Source organism: Limanda limanda, chromosome 9, assembly GCF_963576545.1.
Source record: "Limanda limanda chromosome 9, fLimLim1.1, whole genome shotgun sequence".
NCBI lineage: Eukaryota > Metazoa > Chordata > Actinopteri > Pleuronectiformes > Pleuronectidae > Limanda > Limanda limanda.
Window position 1 is genome coordinate 19,166,489 of NC_083644.1, and position 19,659 is coordinate 19,186,147.

A 19,659-nucleotide genomic window follows, 5' to 3' on the forward strand; every position below is an offset into this window, starting at 1 on the left:
GCCCAACTGACCCCTAATGAAACCACATCTGAATTCACGAGATCTGGATTTTTTCTTTTATTGGGATGTGCACCAAATTATGCAAACTCATAAATATCAGACCCAAAAACATGCCTGATGTTTTTCATCAAGATCCATGAATTATTCCCTGAGAAATCAAGGAAAATGTTGAAAAATGTGTCTCAATATATTCAAGATATAGAAAAATCATTCCTGGATCTGGTCCCTGATATGGATCATCACCAAATATTGAATGGGTTCTTCCCTGACTCATACCACATCCTTGCAGCAAGATTCGTGATAATCTGTCCAGCATTATTCTCATGCTCTGTTTCATGCCAGACACACAGGCAGAGGCTGTTTATTTCTTAAACCCAGACGCCTGTCCTTAGATTAACCTCTGGCCTGTAAATGGTCCATAAAGATAGGAATCTGACCGTCAGCAACATCAGTGCCTCGTTCAGAGATCAAACCATGTGGATGTCTGTGTGTGTGCATGTCTGTTTGTGTGTGTTACCTAGGTATGGCATACACGAGACCATGCTCTGGCTGCTTATGTAGTCTCTCAGACGTTTGTAGTTGTCTTCTTTGGACATCAGGTAGTCGAGTCGATCAAACGTTGCCTTGTCCTTACGACTCAGTAACTGAAGTAAAGAAGGAGAGAGAAGGGGGAGGAAAGGGAAAGATAACATGAGACCTAAATAGACAGTTATAATGGGTTTCCTACTGCAGGAGTTAAGGAGAAGTAGGAAAGAAAAGAGGTTCTCTCATAAAATCTAATCCATTCAAGTCAATTCTTTCAGAGCGAGGGGTGAAATTGGATACACTCCAGGAAAAGATTAAGTTCTAAATACAAAAAGCTTGAGAACCCGACAGAACTGGCAAAAACAGTGTTGGCGACTGGTTAATCAGAAGTCTGGTGACAAACTGTCATCCAGCTACACATTAACACTTCCTTTCTTCAAAGTTCTGAGACTTAAGCTGCAGTCAATCCTTAGCTGTTGGAAACGTAGTTGAAGTCATTTACTTTTCAGTGTCAGAATAAAAAGCAGTCACGTTGTAAAGAATAAAACCAATACAAGAATGTTAAGAAGTTTTCTCGGAGGGAGCAAGCTTCTGAAACTCAAGTTAATCAAGTTATTTGACTTAACAGATCGCATCTCTGATAAACTAGGCCGCAACTTTCTGTGTGTGACAGCTAGTTCACGTTTGGAACATGGAAGCACTGTCCAGTTCAGGTAAGTTTGTCGTTTCAAACATGGAATCTAGAATGCGTCTCCACATGGATACTTGTGATTGTATCTCACTTCCCTGCTCTACAAACAAATTAACACGTACATCATTTCTGTACGCTGTTTCTTTGCTCTGTAAAAGTTGCTATAATAAATAAACTTTAATAAGATTAACAACTGAATAATGTGATTAAAATGTCCCTGTCATTTGAACACTCGCACGATCAGTTAATAAATCTGCGTGGTGTCCGGTATTTCACCTAAAAAAAACTAAACCATTCAAAGACATATACATTTCCCAGTGATGGATCTGCTTATTAAATTCTCATGATTAAGAGAATTATATGCTTTCTGAATGTCCTGCATACTGTTATCGTACAGATTTATGCGACACCCCTTTGTATCAACAGCACTCCACTAATAATTCAGACTTGCTTTTTGAGTTATGTAAACATACTCACCGCCCATGTTTTGGTAAGCCTGAAGATGGGAGCACTTTGTAACGCCGACACCACAGCCATGACCGCATGAAGGTTGTTAATGTCACACAGTTTCTATGGGAAGTTGAAGCACAGAGCATAAAAGTTAAGTTTACTCTGCAAACATTCAGAAGTTTAGAACAATAAAGTCATATTGATGCGAAGACTTGTGTACCTTGGCAGTGCGAATGTAAAGACTCAGCACTTCTGCTCTGATCTTCAGCGTCTGAGCGTGGAGGATCTCTCTTACCACCCAAAAACTTGTCTAGAAAAAATACACACGCAAAGAGATGATGACACCATGTGACTCTCACACACTCGCCAAAAACAGATGCAGTTTATGGCAGAACTGATTAAGCAGAACGCGTCTGCAGGCTCTCATCACAACTCCGAAACTAGTCAAATTCGGAGCAGGAGAGCACTGGGCAGATTGCTAACAGGAACGCTCCATTAGAGTCGATTAGAAATTAGCCCTTGAGGTAAAACAAGAGCTTTGCAGGAAAATCCAAACTTATTACACAACAGACACACTATAACTCCTAATATGTAAACTGTGAAAAAAGGAGGACAGTGTGTGTATGTGTGTGTGTTCAGAGTATTTGGCCAGACCGAGAGCGATTTCGGAAATTTGTCTCTCAAGGGAGAACGTTGGTAAGCCAAAGTTCTGATTATACATACACACACGGACAAGTCAGAGCATCAATCAGTGTTTAAGCTCTGGGGAGAGCAAGAATGGAAAGAGGAAAAGGGAGGAGAGCGAGGGAAGAGAGGAGGTGATGTGAGGGGAAGTTAGCTTCAATGCCACAGGGCTCTGAGCCCACAGCTGTCTGTCTGCACATTGTGTTCCCACAAAATCACCTTCTATTTGTGGCAGGAGATGACAAGGAGAGTCATCATTACTTAAATGAATTAATAAATAACATATGTATATAATGGTGCTTGGTTGTGAATATTCTAATTTCCATTGTTATATAAATATATATATAAATAACCAAACACCAGCTCTTCCATCCAGTTCTTGATGTATCCTCAACGACTTTATTCGGGTCAGTGATGGTTGATTACAGGATGTTTGCAAGTAGCTCGCTCTCATGTGCATGACAGGAACACAGAGGGGGTTGATAAAGAGACAGGACAGCCCACCGATGCCATGGGATCTCTCCTGGTGGTCCAGACAGACGGGTCCTTTGCCAACTTGACTAAATATCAATAGTTATTAATGGAGCTTTATTTATATTGTATTTTTCCAGTCTTATCAACCACTCAAAGCTCTTTACAGTACAATTTGCATCCATCCAGTCACATGCACATTCATACACTGATTTTATAAATAGCAATTTTTTTCCTATCACCCACCATACGTTGACCGTTGGCACAGTCGTCAGGGGCAACAAGAGGTTCAGTGTGAGAATTCAGTTTTGTGATTATTCAATTGTGATGGTATCATCTTGACAACATCTGTTCACAGACAGACGAGAAACATAAACATGCAAAAAAAAGGACTGATAAATACCTAAAAAGAATACGAGTCACACTATCTGGTGCTCAATATGTGTAACCAATCGTTATTGATGTAAAGGAATTACTGATTCTAATATGACAGGAAGACTGACGCTCTCTGATTTTCTTCTTTCACCTTTTTCAGTGTCTGAATTATTTCTCCTATTTGCTTCCCTATTTTCTCTGCTGTTAGACTTTAGTGGGTGCTACATATATAAGTCAAACAGCTGGTAATAGCCAAGAAGATTTGTTTCAGGGAAGAAGTGAGAAGTGGAGTGAAGAGATAAATTCATCCAGCCACTAACTCACTCCCTCTCTTCTCTTATAAACACACGATTCACAGATCAAACTAAATTTAATCTGCTATGGTTGTGAGTGTATCCCCATAAAACAGAGCCATGTTATTAAAGCCAAACATTAAATTTCACCATTTCACGTGGAGAGGTCTAGAGAGAAGATGAGGGCGGGAATAGAAGACTCACAGATGCTATTTCCATTGGCTTCCACTGGAATTTGCATAGTTTTCTTCGAAAGAGAGAGACCTGAATATAAAAACCATTAAAATCTTGGAAGTAAGAGGTTCAGATACCCTCGAAGCAGATTAAATAGGTTACAATTTTTTTATTTTTATTGTTATCATTAGTATTAATAGGGCCAGCAAATTCTATAGAAAGGAAATTTTATGCAAATTTTTTTTATGTTTTTATGTGTAATGTGTTTGTATTCTTACCTTTTTAGGTAGTTTTAGTATCTTGATATACTACTTATCAACACCTTTGTGTATTTTCTGTATGACACATTTTTTTTTTATTATAGCAGCAAAGGGGAAGAGCCAAAGACAAATGTCCCACTCTGGGACAATAAGTTAACGTTGAATCTTGAAATCTACCTCCGATCTCCAGTGTACAGTTGACTGCAGTTTCCATTTACTGTAAAATGTGATTCCAGTCTGGGAGCGGAGACATGCTGCTCACATTCAGTTTCTTCAGTGTTTTATCTTAATATCTCAGGTCAGTCCTGACTAAATATACTGCACCTTAGGGGCTCATCGTAGAACATGTGTCTGTGTCTGCACAGCGATAAGATCACTCCTGGTGACAGTGCTCCACATACAGAAGTGTGTAATGTGCAACTGAGGCAGGGCAGAGGGAGGGGAGGCCAAGAGACAGGGGCATGTCTGTATGGATGCCATATTTTGTCCCAAGTAAGTCATGTCTTTGGGGCTGTGCTCACAAGCGTATTTAGGCCACCTGAGAGTCCCCAGCACTTCAATAAACATAAATAGACAGAAGAAGGCAGATCCAGCCAGTTTATCGTTGTGGATCAACCCATTAAATGTCCCAAGGGGAGGAAGGGATGAGGTGGAGTTGAAGATCTGGACAAACACGAGGATGATAGCTGGCTGACAGACCTGAGGGGGTGGTGGGTCTGATATACCATTGGCTGTTCAACAGAAGAAAGTGAATTAATGTGCCACAGAATCAATGTGTTTAGAATGAATGGTCAATGAGCTGAAATAAGTTGCTCATGTCATCATTGCAAACTTCTTTATTACTCTTATGATTTCTAGATAAAATCATATTTGTTTTACTACTACGCAAGTTGCTCGCTGCATCAAAATCCTGCACTGCTCATATGCATTATACGACCAATGCACAGTACTATTCAGAATTATTCACTCCTTGCTGCCAAATGAACAGTGTAGCAATCTTTTGCTCAACTGGATCCTGAAACCAACAAAGAGCATCTGAAAGAAGAGGAATATGGCTTCTCCTCATGCTAAGGGAATCTCTGCTCAACCAGTTCAAGTCCTATTATTCAAAAAGCTAATTTCCCTTGGCTTGCAGCAGATGAAGTATGTGCAGCTAACATCTTGAATCACCGTTTGGGATCTGCTACACATGGAGTTTCCACAGCAACACATTCTTGTTAGATCATCTCATATTTATACAGGAGGGCAGTAAAGTGGGTCTTTACTGGATGACTCTGGCAAAAACACTGGAAGGAGATTAAAGGGAACTGCTTACATCATTACCCACAACTTCCTGTTGATGATTTCACAGGGTGCAGAGGGAGCATGCCATTCACACTCCTGAATACATTATATACGTAAAAATGTAATGCACACGCTTCAAAAACACACAAAATCACATAAATAACTTGATGCAGGTCCGATCCAAAATCCAGCTTAGGACAAAGTATCCTGCCTCACTTCACTGCTCTTTCACTTGGAGAATACTTAAGAGGTATATGACTAGCAGGGAGGAGATGTGGCGTTTATTTAGTGCTGCCATGACAAGAGCATGAAAAACAACAACCTCTGGGAGAGGGATGATTTGGTACTTGGAGGATGAGAGAAGAAAGATGAAAGAGGAGTTGTAACCTCTCCATTCGATGGCTAAAGCTTATAAATCTTTAACACTACAAGAGGAATGGTTTTCGCTCCCTCTCATGGGACTTCAGTGCTGCACTGAATTGCAGACTGCCTGTAGGTCTCACCTGGTTGAACCTGCGAGTGAAGGCCACGGCATTTGGAGCAGAGCTGTGTTTCTCCTTCTTGTTCCAGCCACAGCTCGACAGCTCCTGAAAAACATGCATAAAAACAATCAGGGACGTTAGAAATATGCAAAGGTACACAGAATCATTTTCAGTTAGTCACTCAGTGGGAGGTGAAGAAGAGGCAGAAGGCAGGATGTGATAAGAGAGAAAACATAGATGACGAGAAAGAGGGAGAGAGAGGCTGAGGACAGCATCCAGTCAAAGATTTGGAACAACAAACCGATACAAGAGAAATTTCTGTTTTGTGGTCTCTACCAATTACCACTAAACTGATTCTAGCCAAAAGAGTGTTTCTTAAATCTGTCCAGAAAAAATGATACAATAATTAAAATAAAAAATCTGAAAGTTTTATCATTGGTTCATTTATTCATTGAGGAAGTGATTCATCTTTTTTAAAAAGGTACATGTTGAACTGCTGTGGTCTGGAAAAGCACAGGCCAAACTAATTAAATAAACAAATGACAAATCGTCATTAGTCATGCCAGTAAATCTGAGTCACCACCTTAATGTGAGAGAGAAAAGTCAAACTCCACCACGAGAAAGCTTTACTGCAGTTTACCAAAACACGTCCCATCAGCACAGGGCTGATATAACCTACATTTCTCACAGCTTCATGTAAAAGGAAGCAATGCCACATAAAAACAAGAGAAAACAATAACCTTCAATTTAACAGGGATTAAATATATTTTAACAGCTGAGGCTAATCAGTTTACAATGATTCAAAGCAGAGTAATTAATAGATCTTTGATTCAGTTTACATCAATAAAAACTTGAAAATAATGGTGAAGTTACTGAAATTGAAATTTATTGATTTACTATTGAAATTACTTTTCATTTCAAAAAGTAATTTCACTTTATTAAAGTGAAGGCAGCAACTCTGGAAATTGAACAGAAAAAAATTCCAGCAACACACAAACAGTCAGTCAGTACCAGGCTGGAATCAGCTTGGCCTCGGCCATGTTCATAGCAATGAAGTAAAGACTCCGAGACAGAAGACCACACAGACACTGAGAGGGGAACCCAGACCCTCCTTTGGCCCTGCAGGCTGTCCACAGGCCAGGGACACTGACGTAACAGTCGGAAAGATGTTGCGCAAGATCTCCTCTTAATCCCTGCCAACTCAACCGGCCGACTTGGGCTACGATATGAAGAGTGGAATCAGGCTGCGGCTCCTCCACATGGCCCCCCCTGTGAGACAGCCTGACTGTCTGGAAACAGCAACCTCCACCAAACGGCTCACAACTTTGGACCCCATCAAGACGTCTACTAGCACAGATAAGTCACGCTCACTCAAGGGTGAGTCTCTGAGTCGTTAGTGGCAGCCGGTAGGGTTAAAGAGGCAGCATATCAAATGCAGATGTTAAAAGCAGACGTTAATGCGTGGGTGTGTTGAAGCCTCTGGGCCTCTGTTGCAAAGGGTGAGAATAAAAGTAAAAGGGGGGAAACACTGGAGGGAAAATGAAAGGATAGTGTTAAGACCATTAAAGAAAACACTGTGAACGTTGTAAAAGACCCAACAGCATCTTCCCATGAGGCAGACAGGCCTGTGTGGAGCCTCCTCGGAGTAAGAGCACGTTGTCCCTGTCACAGGATGTATCAAGCCCAGTGTGAAGGAGACTCGAGCAAGTCTCACCGAGGGAGAATGCGTCGTTTATTTAAAATTTGTCCTTTTAAAATAAGCACTGCCCTCCGCACTGCCGTCATGTCAATCATTATTTTCTCCAACTTTCACACAACTTTGGTGATGATTCTTAAACAAAAACGTTCCACAGCTATTAAGAGCTGTGTGTTTGTGTGTCTCGCAGCTCCAACCATCACCTGACCACCCAGGTAGGCGGTCCACCCAAAAGGAAACACAGAGTTGCTCTAATGCCTCCCTCGCTCAACAAGAACCACAACATTTCAACAACTGTCTCCGACTATTCAACACTGGACCACCTAGACCTGTCTTCTGATTTAACCATCCATCCATTTATCTACCTAGGCACAACAAAAGTTGAAGTTGTTATTGTTCTGAAGTTGTGTAGTGACAGTTGTTTTGTAGAAGGAAACTAATCCACAGCATCTCCAGAAACAATTAGAAGTTGATTTCCTTTTGTCTTCATTGTCTCATCTCACTGTCAGACATTTAAAAACGGCGGCATTATCGAGGCAGCTCTGGTAAGAAGAGGGTTTTACGTGCTACAGTAACGCTCCAATAAAAAAAAATTAGCGAGTGCTTATGCCAAACCACAGACAGCCTGTCATTTCCACATGCTGGTCTGGCTAAGCAGAATTTTTCATTAAAGCACAGTCCTATGGGGTTGCTATACGCTTGCTAAATCTAGTCAGTCTATAGAGTTAACGTGAGGGCTGTCGAGGAAAGCTGACGTCACGTCTTGTTACAATTTACTCGTGCGCTCTTATGAATCCAGCCAAAGACATAAACAGAGGTCAGATTCTCACTGAAACATCAACCATACTAAAACTGTACATAAACATAGAGAACTCTAAAACAAACCTGCAAACGACCACTCCATCTCATTATCTCTCCAGCTAATGCTGTGTTTGTTTAAACCCGAGTGCAGACTGAACTCTGACAAATGCACTGTAAGAAGAATCAAGTAAACAGAGGTACAGGCTGAATACAACAACCAGCTGAAGCCCAGCCACAAATTGCGATGACCTCATGTGAGATACCGCAGCAATTGCTTTTGTTTTGGGAACTTTGTAAATGGAAAACTCAAGTGTTGGGGTCTCGGAGAATATTAAAGAGGGGCCACAGGCCAAGGCAGGAAGGACTGATAAAGATGAAGAGTATAATGGAAAAACGAGGAGGAGAGGAAGTGAGGCTGAAAATGAAGGTTTGCCACAAGAAGAGGAGCAATTGTGGAGATAAATTTACTGGGAATGTCAGGAAGGGATGGAAAGTCGAGTTCTGTTCTGCACTTCACCTTGTAGTGAGACACAGGAACCCTCAACCGGGTGCCAGGTTATGACACTAGTCTGCCTTCTCTTAGTTCTAGTAAAACCAAAATAACTGAACACGAAAACTACTAAAATATAAAAATATAAACATCATGGAAAGACATTATGAAATAAGAAGGGTCACGAAAAGCATTGTTGCCTCAGTCAGACATCACTAAACTACAGAGCTGGCAGAGACTTCCAATAAGTCAGCAGCAGGCTCCATTACTTCTCTGTGCACACCATGAAAATGATGACTTTTCCAGGAACTCCTTTCATACATGTACTGCATAAGATTCTGAAATTGACTATAGGTGGGGTTTCTATATGAAGATTTAATAGCGCAATTGCACGAGATTACAATACAGATTATGTTTTATGCTAAAAGACTAAAACAAAATAATTAGTTTGGCTGCAGTGATCCACAACTCCAGAGAGTATACCTCTGGCAACTTTTTTTGAAACTGGATTAAAAAGTCTGGCCAACATTGGGGGAAACTTGTTATTGTGGTTTTTCTGTCTTCACTATCAACATTTTATTTTCTCCATCTTTCCCCACGATTAATGTCTACTGATCACCGTGCTGAAAGGCTGGAGTGTAGGTGGGATTCCTCTGTCTGTTCAGTGGATTTTTAGACCGGGTGCTCAGACGTGAGGAACTGACATACTTCTCGGCGGTACGTAAAATGCAATCTGATAGCTATTCCCTGAGAGCTGAAGCAAAACCTGCCAAAGCCACAAAATTTCTTACTTGGCTGTTGCCATGACTGTGTGTTCAAACAAATGCAAACCTCTCTCCTCTTCGATTCCCTTTACATCACTCAGTCTCTCATCACTTTTCTTTCAGTCTCTATTTCATAAACATCCATCTGCGTGTCTGATTATGAAATTAGAAATGGCCCACTGGGACTGGAAAAAAGAGATGAATGAAGAAAATGTCCCACGTCTTCCATTTCATCACAGTTCACACTCACTTGCCCTTTTTCCCTGACACGTATTATCTCTCTATGTCTCTCATCACATGATTGTCCATATTAAAGTGAACTATTCAAGCCAGCTCGCTCTTGAAAAACGGAACCCATCACTGATAGAAACCATGAGGAATCACTGCATCGTAAATTTAGATGAGAAAAAGATTTAGCTACATGTCCCTAGCACTGTTTACCCTCCATCTTTCTATGATCCAGCTTGTCATTTTAATGGCACTTCACTTTGCAAACCCACAGCCAAGGAACACATCATGGATTTAGCTGATGGTTGTAGATTGCTCTGCAACTATAGATTATTTTAACATTCAAAAAAAACTTCTGCTGCTCCCATCAATTATGCCTGCACTCCAAACATAACACAGGACTCTGACTATGCCTTTTCATATTCTTCACCATCTTCTTTACTCTACAGACAAGACACTTGAATTTGACTGACGAGGATCCATATCGGGAAGGAAATATACACCAGTCCTCGTGCATGCAGAGTGCTCTCACTTACGTGCTATTAAAACCGTATGTGTTTATACTGTGTGTTTGTCTCTGGAGTCTGCTGTGTCAAAATGGCAGGTTTCCAGCTCTGAGCTTTAAAACCTGCCTCTGTTAAACTCTTTCGAATATTAAAGGGTTGTTTAGAAATACTGGCTTCTCCAGTTATAATCCATTACTTTATATAAATTTCCACAGTTTGGAAGAAAAGAGGATAGTGAACGTGAACCATACTTCCTGGCCCAAGGGTTTGCCAGACCCGTAACACCATTTTCTCACACCGTTTGTGGGCGACACCATCCACAGTTCTCATGTTATCTTTTATTGCTTTTGTGACTGACAGTTATCCGTTCTTCCTCGTCCAGAGGCTTCGGCTAGACCTTTCAGGCTCCTGTCCATACATCTGCGCCTTGGCAGTGCTGGACGGCTTGAGTTAATTGTCTGGGACTATTTTGCCAACTCGTGGCAGAATGTCTGTTTAAGCGTCATATACACATGTAAAATAATGAACAACACAAGCATGCAAATTAATGTCTGGACTCTGTCGCTTTCTAACACACTCACTCAAACTCACATTCGTTCATATTATGAAAACAGTTATGATGCGTTTATGGAGAGAAGAAAAATAAAATCTTAAAAACGGACAACAGGCCAAGGCAAAGCTAGTTTATGGTCATTTCAAATACTACAAGCAGTCAGAAGAGTTATTATGGAAATTACAGCAGCCTTGGAGGACCAGCGAAAAACAGAAATGGAGCAAGACGTGTAAGTCACGCAGAGGTCGGCATTTGCAGTAAGAAGCCATGAGTTTAAAGGGCAAGTATGGTTTTCCTATAGTAACTATGCTGCAAGTCTCAAGTAAAAATGGTTATAAATTAGATAAGAATAGACCAGGAGCACTTCAGAGTGATGTGGTGGAAAATTTAATTTGTTTATCGTTTGTCATAATGCAAAAACATCTAAATACTGAAGAACATCTGAACATGTCAGGCAAAAGGTGCAATATAGATATCAAATCCAATAGATGGTGGATGACTGCTCTAGCTGAACAAATGAGAACCCTAACACATTATTGCTGCTTTCAGACATACAATGACCTGTATATGAGAACTCAAACATCTGAGTCAGTTTCTCTGAACATTTTTGAAAACTTTTCCTGCCAGCTCCCCCCCGTTAAAATTGCCATAGAAAGTCTGAGTGAGCGCAAGTGAGAATACATCAAGAAAAGGGCTGGAAAGGAGCAAAGTGAGCGAGTGATGCTGTTTCTAGTAAGCAAAGGACACTAAGCTGAAAAATAGAGAGGGCTTTGATGATAAGCGCTGATCTCGATATGTTGGAGACAAAAACTTGTGATTTTTGCAGCCACATTTATATGTTCTGCCTCCTGCATGCTCTACACAGGCGCCACCACTCGTCTGAATGTTCCAGACATTTTTCTACTGTTGTGAACCAATTTGACCCAGAAAATGTCCTGTCTTGATCTAAAATAGTTTCCAATTTTATCAGTAACCTCCACTTATAGATTTCAGAGTAATACAGCAGTTAAAGGGTGCTTAAAGGGCAGACATGGCTGCATGTCAGTAAAAACACTATTGCACATCTCAAGGTTTTAACCAAGTTATTTAATATTTTCCTTTTCAGACAGTGGACAGAGTGAAACAGCAGGCGTGCACCAACACACACAAACACCTGATTTTACCATCATGTGTCTGTGAGACTGACAGCACTGGAAACTCGAGCCGAGTTCAGCTCAGTCATAGCTATGTAGTTTTCTTCGTAGCCAGTGTTGTGAGACAAAAGCACGGTGAAAGTAGGAAAAGCCCCTCGAGTGCACTCTGATGCTGCCAGGTCACAGTGTGTACACTGTACACTCTGCTCCCTACTCTCCCTCCACACTGCAACCTTCCTCTCCTTGTCAGCTCTCCCCCTCAATCAGGTCAGTGAGAGAACAAAAGTCCTTCCCAAATAACCTCTCTTGCTCTCTTTTCCCAGCATTGTTCTTCAATCCCACGTATAGTCGCTCTACATGGGACACTGCAGCATGTGAAACCACATCCACACCCACCTGATACTTACATCTTTACCCTGAGCCATTATTTTCCAAATTGCTACATTGGACTGAAATACAGGGACACATTAGACTTGTAAATCCCACTTAGTCGGTCAGTCAGTCAAACAAAGCATTTATGAAAACCTTTATGAACGTCTGTGTGATCTTAGCCCGTTGCAGTTAAGACGATGGGGCTGGAGTCCAGACGATATCAATGACTTCCCTCTAAGTGAAGAAACAGCAGTACTCCAAAGACAGAAGCTACTTAGAGTCCACAACCAATGGCCGGGGGCCAGTTAAAGTCACTGGCCCGCCAGTCTGCTCATCTAAGAACGTCCACTCTTCTCTAAGATCAGATTGGCCATGGGATACAAATAAAAATCACCAATTATGTTGGAAGTAATTCAAAGTTTACAGCTACTAGAGATCTTCTCATTATGTTTATACCCAAAACGTGACTGTTATTGAGGGTGTTTTGTAATACAGCAGCCTGACATCAGCCCTATTATGGGCACTGTGGTACATGTGGATAGTAGTGGATGTGGCCATCTGAGCTACACAGCTACAGTAACTTCTGGGGTTGTTTCAAGTTTAGTGTCCAGTTGGCAAACATAAATCAACATTTTTAAATATGATATAAATACTATATACAAAAGTGCAGGCATGATAATACTCTTCCTTTCCCTTTGTAGAATGTGCTGCTGTATGCTTCTCAGCTTTTTTGATAATACACTGCAAATGTAACCCAATAGACAGGCTGCTCTAAAATCACTTATCATATGTTCCCATATGTTTGTGCCCAGCTTTTCTGTTTCAGCTGGTCACTCATCAATCGCTGAATTGGTATATTAACACCAACGCTAGCTAACATCAACCTATTCTGTAGCTGAGTTATGTCGCAGTAGTTTTTAAAATAAGTCATGGTTAACAATGTAATAATAGTAATAATGATAATATTAATCATGATAATGAAATCCCTACAATCAAGGAATAATATATTTCTTAATACTCAATAGTCTGTTTTTTTTGTTTTTTGCTGCCAGTAAAACAATGTTGCTTGGAACACAGCTGACGGGCTTTAAGCAATGTTTGATTTTTCCCATTACTCAGACACAACAAACACAACAAACTACTTGCAGGATCAGACAGGCCAAGCTTAACTATGATATTGTTTTTTAAATTAAAACAAACTGCAGGTCTGGGAATGACGTCATGCCAGAGGAGTGCGTGTGCGTGGAGTTCGCTGAGAAGCGCCAAGTGTTGCACATGTGCAAAGCCAGGATTCAGACTGGGCCACAGTAAGCTGGGCTGTGGTCTCTCTCCTGCTTTCATAAGGCCACAGTGGCCAACATTAAACACAGATTATCCATGTCAGCTAACCGAAAGGGTCTGACAATCCAGACGAGAAAAAGCATTAGCCTCCCTCACTGAGGCAACATGCAGGGTGGGCAAGACTGAGTATGACAGATACTAAGATAGTAAGTGTACTATGTGGCTGTGCATTGGAGCGCTGATTGCACCTGCTGCTGAGTTTACAACGGCATGGTAAGGATGCAAGGATGAAAAACAGAAAAGAAAGGGACAGAGGGAAAGACAGCCAAAGGATAGAGGAACATCTTTTTTTTAATACTTTTTTAGATAAGGGGGACTGATTATAAACATTAAAAACAATTACAACAACTTTTTGATTTGATCTCAGCTCACCTCCGGCTGGATGGCCTTGAACACAGGAGCATCCATGAGTGTAATCTGGCCCTGGAAGAGATGAAACAAGCACTTTTATAGTTGGCTACAATGGTTAAATTAGCATTTGCCCAAATCCCATACATCAATGTAATACCTACATTATTAGGATTTGGACAAATCATTAATTGTCAAATCTAAGATCAACAATAAAACAGTTACCACCAATACAAATACCACCACATCCTCTTGTGTGCCACGTCATTCTACAACAGGATGTGCACAGCCCATTACTGGCATGACACTTACTGACAGCACCTTTTACCAGCTTCGTGACAATGATCAAGGGTGCCCCCTTGTGGTCAAACAAGGTGGAACATCAGTTTTAAGAGATGAAGTAGAGTTCACTTACTGCATATTCTTCAGGAGTGACCTTCAACACATCGAACACAACAGCATCAAAACTCTTCTTCAGCTCTGAAGAGACCTTATCACTGAGAGATTCCGAGCTACTGCTCCTCTGATGGAAGTAAAAACACAAACATTATAATGCAACGGTGTGTGGAATGATGGAAGCTGCATGGTTAAAAACTAATATGATGTGGAAAAGAGCAGCAAATCAAAGAAAACTGCAGGGACTAAATATTCTAGTCAAAATAAACATCTTACACGTAACTACATCCTGTCGCCTCATAATCATAAAATACTAGAGCTGGACACTTCTTGTGCGTTCGTCCTGCTTTTTTTCAACACCTTGAATGGAAGCATGGCGAGTGGGTGCGGCCTCACCTCAGAGACTATTGCAGCGTTGGTGTTGATGCTTGACTGGCCATTAGGGAGGTCCATCATTCCCACACCATCTAGCTCTAGTGCAGGAGACCACTCATCATCCTCAAATGCAGCAAAGTCCAGCCGGCCCTTTGGAATAAAACACACACAGTCAGTTGGTACATTTAGCACCACATCTTGACCATTATTTCCTCAGCTGCCAACATAAGAGACTCATCACTCACAACTTGATGCAGCAGCACCCTCTTCTGTTGAGAACTCACTTTGTCAGTATGGGTTCCTGACTTGAATATTTAACTAAATTAACCCTCAGTCAATGTTTTATTGAATCGTCCCAGCAGGCATGTGCATTTCATATGGACACACTTTCACAGCCTCTCACTTACTACACATAAGACCAGACAAGACAGAAGGAGCTTAGGCTGTGTGTTAAGAAGAGATCTTACGTGAAAGGGGTTTGGAGAGGGCCAGCTGGCTGCTAGAGCCACAACCTTAAACAGCTTACACAGCACTACAGTATGACCTACTGCCACTCAATGACTCTCTAGACCAAAAGCGTTTTTGAAAAGTTCTCTCGTCAACAGAGCAGAGTATGTAATCCTGAAGCTCTCCAGGTACTTTCACTGAGTTTTAATGGATAACTGTTTTTTTTTACAAAAACATAAAATTGCTGCTGTAACTTGGAGTTGGTTTGAAAAAATATTTTAGTGTTTTTTTAAGTTGGTTTGTTAATACTAAGGATTCATGCCATACTACAATGTGTCATTGACAGTACTTGCAGTGCGAGCAGGAGCATCGCTCCTTAGAGAAACATATATACGTACAAATGTGAATGACAAATACACTACACAAGCTACATAAAGACTTCTTCAAATCTTAATGACCGAAATGACTCAAAATTGTCCCTTTTGCTTTGGTGAATCAAATGATGAATAAATAGATTCAGCATCTGCACTTTCAACATCTTTTTTCAAACGCATGTAGACAGAGACACACCAAATGATTATTAACAAGCTACATTCAGACATGCACTTAAATCCTGAAATTTGCCAGGGGGCGGCTGTATGCGAGAATGGAAATGGCCGAGTCGGATGATCCAACATTTTTTGTAACTTTTCTAGCTGAGGCATCTCTTTTGACAATGCAGGCCTCTGTGTGCCCATACGGGCCTGCAAGCGTGCGTGCATGAGTATGTTTCTTCCTATCATCTTGGTCGGCTCAAGGCTCAGGCAACCACCTTTGCTTCAAATACCATTAGCTGCTTCCTTTCACATTGCAGTCAGCTCAGCCAGAACAAACAGCGCTACATCATGTCAACCTTCTTCATATTGTTTGACAGCAGTGTATAACTGCACAGGAAGCAGTAGCTAGTCTGTGTTTACAAGTCCAAGTCTGTCTGCTGATTATAAAATCATACATCTGCAATGACCTTACTTCCTGGTCTAATACTAGTGTCGGTCTTGTCCCAGGACATTTATATAAAGTATAACTCAAAGTTACCACACAGCCCAGTCAGGGTCTTTTAAAATTAGACATACGCTAACATAATACATGAAGTGTCCAACATTAATACAGGGATTATGTCTTTATTCCAAAATAATCACTTTAAAAAACATCTATGACTCAACATATGATCTACTACTAAACTTTATAACCACAGTCAATAGGGTTGCACGGTTTGAATGTTTACTAGTTTGCCTCTCAGTGCAATGTGTCAAACACCTGAAACAATGTACAGTCATCTCTGCTCCTGCAATCAATCAATGCAGTTAAAATTTGCGCCTGACCGGATTATTGGTTGGCTGAAAATTCGCAGATTTAAGCCTTTCAGAGACAAATCTGTATCAGCGTTTATTATCAAAACTTTTGTTTTACAGAACAAACAAAGTAAAAAAGATGAGCATTTATGTTTAATGAGACAGTTTATTTTCTTAATTCAAGTTCAACATATTTGGTTGTATTTGTGTTTACTTTTTATTAAGTTATTTTAAATACAAGTTTGAAGTTTAAAATATTAAGAACAAAATACATTTCTTTGTCATTAGGGTTTGATGACGAAATCTAAGGAATCATTGGCATTTCAAATTGTTGTGTTTACATTTGCCAGTATTGTAAACTTCCTAATGGCTGTATCGTCCGCCAAAAAATCTACATCGGGCTGGATCTAGTTAAAACAGAGGTGGCCTACGACCATGCAGGCACAGAGACAGTGCTGTCAAAACATTGTGAAAAACAAGCTGTCCTTACAAAGAATGTGGTACACTTACCAGTCGTGTGTTAAATGGGCATAGTGATGGGAGTGAGGTCTGCCCGTTGTTCTGTATCACCGTCTTTGTTTATCAAGTCCTTTCTTTCTGTGAGACCTGCTCCTGCTCTCTGTGTGAAAGAACAAAGAGAAAGAGAGAGGAAGGGCGCATGAATCTTCTGAACATGAGGAAAACCCACACACCCATCAGCAACAAGCACTGCCAGAAAAGTCCAGATGCTGATTTGAACAACCTGCTATAGTAACGAATGATGATGGACTCCTCTGCATCCTCTGAACCATCAGTTTTAGTAACAGTTACCTCAGAAAAAAGTGAGAGAGGAACTTTGACAGGAGTAACATTGGCATATGATGCAAATGCCTACTAAAACTTCCTTTCAGATAATTATACACAATAAATGCCATTTATTATATTATACAACTCAATATCACACAATCATTGGTATTAATTGTTCACCTAAATCAAGAAATGCAGTAATCATTCCAAAAAAATATAATGTGTACGAATGTTTCAACAGGTATCCATCTGAGCAGATCGGGTGTAAGCCATGACATTACAGAGCCCATTTCGTTATCATTGCTGGGATCATTTTCAGTGTTTCCCTCGATTATTTTCATCAATTTATTCACAGCTGCTGACATCTGACAATGAAATGTTACATAGAAATGATTTCCAAAATTTGAAACATAAAGATACTGGATGGGTAAAGATTGGTATCTGAATTAGAAAAAAAACACACCGGTACATCCTTATTCTCATTATACAGTTGGTTTGTAAGAAGCATGAGTGACTTAATATTTGACAGACACTATTCCAATATGCTCCAGATAGTTTGCAGCCAACCTTTGAACATGACTGCATGACTAATAACCACCAGTAGGTGTCTCACCACTCTAAAGAATGAAGCCTGTGTGTCAGACTGAGACAGACTATGGACAAATGTTGCATGCTGACAGACAGTGGTTGGTCTTTTGCCGATAGGCAGCAGCTAAGATCTTCTCATCCCCTCAAAGTTGTTATCACTGGATAGAGGTACAAAGCTCAGCAGCAGAACAAACAGCAGATTAAGATTTCCTCTAGTCGAAGTTAACTTTAAACCTTTGCTGACAGAAGCCTGTACATTCTTTCAAAGATCACATTAGATCAAGAGAACACCACCCTGGAGAATGGGTTCAGTTTCATAACAGCCTGCTGAGAACAAACTGGTTCAAGGTACAAGCTGAGCCACTGAGTACTTTTGTATTATAAGAAAAGGAATAGCATGTCTTCCTACACAAACTTAAGAGACTATGCTAACATCTATAGTCGGTCATTGTCCCAGAAAGAGTTGATCTTCCTATACAGTGAGCAGTGTATAAGATGAACTGAAATGTGTTGTGTTGGCATCATGCTTTACTTCCTGAGGTTCAAGCCAGGGAATGTTTACCTGAAGAATATCATGTATTTGTAAATGCTAGGAATGCTCACTGGGACATAACTTAAGAGGAGATGATGGATTAGAGGAAGAAGCAGAGGATGATTGACAGCAAAGTGGAATGTGTCATGTTGTAGAAGAGGATGTGTTGTTGTTAAGCCAAATGTGACTCATTCCGCAGCCTAGCAGGTGCTGTTGAATTAGGCCTCTCTGAATCGGCTGCCTCTTCCCCCCCCCCCTTTGTGTTTCCAGGCTGCTTTGACATTCACATGCTGCAGTTCAAACACAAAGCCACTGCCAGCCTAATTGGCCTCGTTGCTGAAGGGCAAAATGCATACTAGCAAGTGTTTCCGTGTGTCGTCATTCACATGACAGCATATTTGTGCATGTGACAACACATTCCACATCGTGCAATGACCCTTACATTCTTGTTTCTAGTGGAACTGAAAACAGGTCTCCTGCACCTTCATTTTGCATGTCCTCTATCCTCCTCTCGCTGCTCATCTCCTGTCCTGTTTCTCATCACCTCAACCTCTTTTCACTGCAGCTTAAGATTTTATGTGAATGTCTGTCTGGATTAATAGACAAAATGGTCATCTCTGTCAGGTAAACAATAAAAGTGCATTTGAGTACACAGCATCAAAGCATGAGGTTGTTGTTTCTGTATAATGTCAGTGGTCATAGATTCCTTTGATGTCTAAAGGCCGGCGCATGGTTCTGCAAGTGCGGCTGCGGCTTTTCACCCAGTTGTGTCGATGGACTCGTTTTAATTTATGGTTCTCCAAGGGTTGCGCGTGTTGCAAAGCAATTCACCGCCACTAGAACACTAGGTGGAGTAACGTTTTTTGTCTTAGACGACCTTAGAGACGCCTTCTTTGTTCTTTATTTACATCACCTTTTTCTGTAGGGATGGGGGGGAAATCGATTCAGTTTTTTTTTTTTTTTTAAACATATTTATTGGTTTATACGGGGGGGATATATGGGGGGAGCAACATCACCCCAGAGCATGTTGACCAGCTCTTGTTTTTGCACAAGAATCTAAACATACCCAAGCACTAGCTTTGTATCGCCTTCATGCAAACAACAATAGCCTACTTTTTGTTTATTTCAAAGTTGATGTTTTAAGTAAACTTTTATTCATTCTATTTAATTTACCTTTTATTTATTGTTTAAAAGTAGCCTAGATGGCTTACATTTCTTAATCTGTCAGTTTGTGTGCAGTTGACAGGGGCTATACAATAATAGGGCACATTTTTATTTATTTT

General features: G+C 40.7%; 1 protein-coding gene across 2 annotated transcripts in view; it reads right to left on the reverse strand.

Annotated features, from left to right (window-relative positions):
- ralgps2 (Ral GEF with PH domain and SH3 binding motif 2) overlaps positions 1-17,044 on the reverse strand; it is a 42,480-nt gene extending 25,436 nt beyond the window's left edge. Inside the window, exons 1-8 of one of the 2 annotated variants that reach the window (XM_061078495.1) lie at positions 16,981-17,044; positions 14,714-14,842; positions 14,337-14,444; positions 13,946-13,996; positions 5,711-5,794; positions 1,887-1,976; positions 1,694-1,786; positions 518-644 (exon numbers count right to left, since the gene is read on the reverse strand). In XM_061078495.1, coding sequence (XP_060934478.1) covers positions 518-644; positions 1,694-1,786; positions 1,887-1,976; positions 5,711-5,794; positions 13,946-13,996; positions 14,337-14,444; positions 14,714-14,773 — 613 coding nt within the window. In that variant the 5' untranslated portion in view covers positions 14,774-14,842; positions 16,981-17,044. Of the gene's footprint in view, positions 1-517; positions 645-1,693; positions 1,787-1,886; positions 1,977-5,710; positions 5,795-13,945; positions 13,997-14,336; positions 14,445-14,713; positions 14,843-16,980 lie in introns of those variants that run through there. The other variant, XM_061078494.1, reaches the window with a different exon arrangement.
- Between the last annotated feature and the right edge of the window lie 2,615 nt (positions 17,045-19,659).